The sequence below is a fragment of the Haliaeetus albicilla genome, chromosome 26, assembly GCF_947461875.1.
Source record: "Haliaeetus albicilla chromosome 26, bHalAlb1.1, whole genome shotgun sequence".
Lineage (NCBI taxonomy): Eukaryota > Metazoa > Chordata > Aves > Accipitriformes > Accipitridae > Haliaeetus > Haliaeetus albicilla.
In genome coordinates, this window is record NC_091508.1 from 23,319,664 (window position 1) to 23,322,023 (window position 2,360).

Consider the following 2,360-nt stretch of genomic DNA (forward strand, 5'->3'; position numbering starts at 1 on the left):
CTCCTTTTGCATTGCAGGTGAGTTGTTTAACAAACATCCACCCTCCACCTCCCCCCTCACCTTCAGGGGGCGGAGGATCTAGTTTCCCGCCACCTTCTCCTCCTTAGTTGGCTCATCCTCAAGGTTTATCGAGGGTGGGGCACTAGGGTTTGGTTTGGAAACGGCCTTTCGCCCTGACCAATTCTGCACAAGCACCTCCAATCTTTGGTTCGAGAGCCTATCCATCAAGTCCCGGGGAATGCCTTTCTGAAGCCCTAGCTGCCACAGTCCCTGTCAACTTAGGGATTTCTCTCTTCCAGAGGCTAATTGCCGCCCACTAAGTTGCCATACGATCGTGTTTCCAGTTCTTTGAGATGATCCACTAACACGGCCGAATTTTCTCCCAAAGTCAATCAACTCCTGAGCTACCTCTCCCCATGTCCACACTTTTCTCCCTGGCCGCCGATGGTCAGGGGACATTCTCCCCTCCAGAGTGGACATAATCCTTTCTCCATTGGGGGTGTTGAGAATTGTCCCTCGTACTTGGATCCCTATTGGTCTCGGAGAGTTGGGGAGCCCCCGTATTAGAATACTCATCCTCTCTGGGTCCACAGGCAGCAGCATCGGGGAGCCCTGATGGGGCTTGAGCTCCCGGTCATACATTGTCTGGATACATGCCGCCTTTTGCACACTTTCCACTAGCTGATCCACCGTACTGGTTATGGCAAGGGGATCTCCCCTTTCCATGGGGTTTAACCCTCCAGCCCAGTACGCAGCTCTCTGAATCAATGACCATGGGGCCCGGTAATCGCCAGTTGTTAGAAACACACCTGGACCCCAATATCCTTCTGCTTCTTTCTCTGACAACAAGATTCCATCTCCTCCTGACAAAGACACTCTCCACACATACTCCGTCTCAGATTCCTTTGCCATCCTTGAAAAATCTTTTCTCAATTTTGTTAACTCAGTTGCTGTATATGGGGCTTCTTTAGTGATAACCTGAGGACGGTCATCGCTACTGTCCTCATACACATACTCTGTTTTAATCACTGGACACACGTGGGGGGGGCTCTCTACGGTCTCTTTTGCCCTTTGCAAATCCCCCTGAGGACAGATTTGCTGTGTCCTTTTCTCCACAGGCAGCATCTCTACCTCCGCCTCTATATTCACCTCTCTCGAAAGTTGCCTCTTCAATTCTTTCGTTAAAGCCTTAACAAGGTTCCTTTCCTCCTCTAACAACTGTTTGCTTTCTTGCAATTGTTCTTGCAGGCTCCCGATCATAACACTTTGACCAGACTTTTGCTTCCTCTCTTCCATTGCGGCTGCCAGACTCGCTCCTAGCACCGCACAAATTATTGCTTTTCCTTTCCCCTTTTTAACCTTAGCTTTCTCCTGCAAGACTCTTATCTTATCCACCACACTCTGTGGTTGAAACCAGTGGTTTCTCGCCCAGTATTGTCCCTGGACTGAGGGGCAAGATTGGTAGTCCTCTAAAAGATCATATAATTTCTCTATTCCTTCAACTCGTGAGGGTGCAGAATCACAAACACCAACAATTTCCTGAGCATCCATTTTCTCTAACAAAAATCAGGGGGTCTGCGTTCTGAGAGGGTCTCCCTCTCAGAAGGACACACTATCCAATTACAGATCAACACAACTAGAAGGGGGTAACGTCTTGAGAGGGTCTCACAATAGTTCCTAATTCCCCCCTTCTCACTCTCAAGAGCACAAACTTCAAAGCCACACACTAACTTAAAGGAGGGGGGTTACTTCCTGAGAGGGCCACACATGAGTATCCAAGTTCCCCCTATTCGCTCTCAGGAGCCAGACTGCACATTAACACAGAAGTTCCACGACAAATTAGTACAGCACTCTCATCTCTGGGGATCCTGTCCGTGACGCCAATTAAAATGTCCCGATCCAATATCAGGGAGGGTTGTTAAATGATCCCGAGAGCGAAATGAAGACACAAACGAGGTCAGATGCTGTACAACCTTACAACTTTTATTTCCTACAATAACCAATAGCTGCGATAGAACGGAGTGAGGAAGGAGAAAAAGAGGCAGACCTAAGCAAGCGAACGGAAGAGAGGTAGCAAGACTAGTTAGCACCACCACGAAGCCAGCAACGTCCCGCTGAGTCGGTTCCGATGCCAGTGATGGAGGGTCGGGTTCCTCTGCTGCCAGTCAGGTGTCTCTCCTTGAGAGCCAGGTGTCACAGTCCTTCTGATGTTTTCCATGTTCGGGTCTTCCGTTTTTGAGAGGGGAGCACGCAGTTCTCTTATTGTCCCAGTCCCCACAATTTTTTGGAAAAGTCCACCCATTTCCACAGAGCTCATTACCCTATTGGGCAAGCACAGCTCGGCAGGCGCAGGTGTGGTG

General features: G+C 49.4%; 1 protein-coding gene across 1 annotated transcript; it reads right to left on the reverse strand.

The window, feature by feature from the left end:
• Positions 1–273: 273 nt before the first annotated feature.
• On the reverse strand, positions 274–1,551 carry LOC138682039 (uncharacterized). Its single transcript, XM_069771015.1, has one exon. The coding sequence runs from the start codon at positions 1,549–1,551 to the stop codon at positions 274–276; it is 1,278 nt and encodes a 425-aa protein (XP_069627116.1).
• Positions 1,552–2,360: the final 809 nt, after the last annotated feature.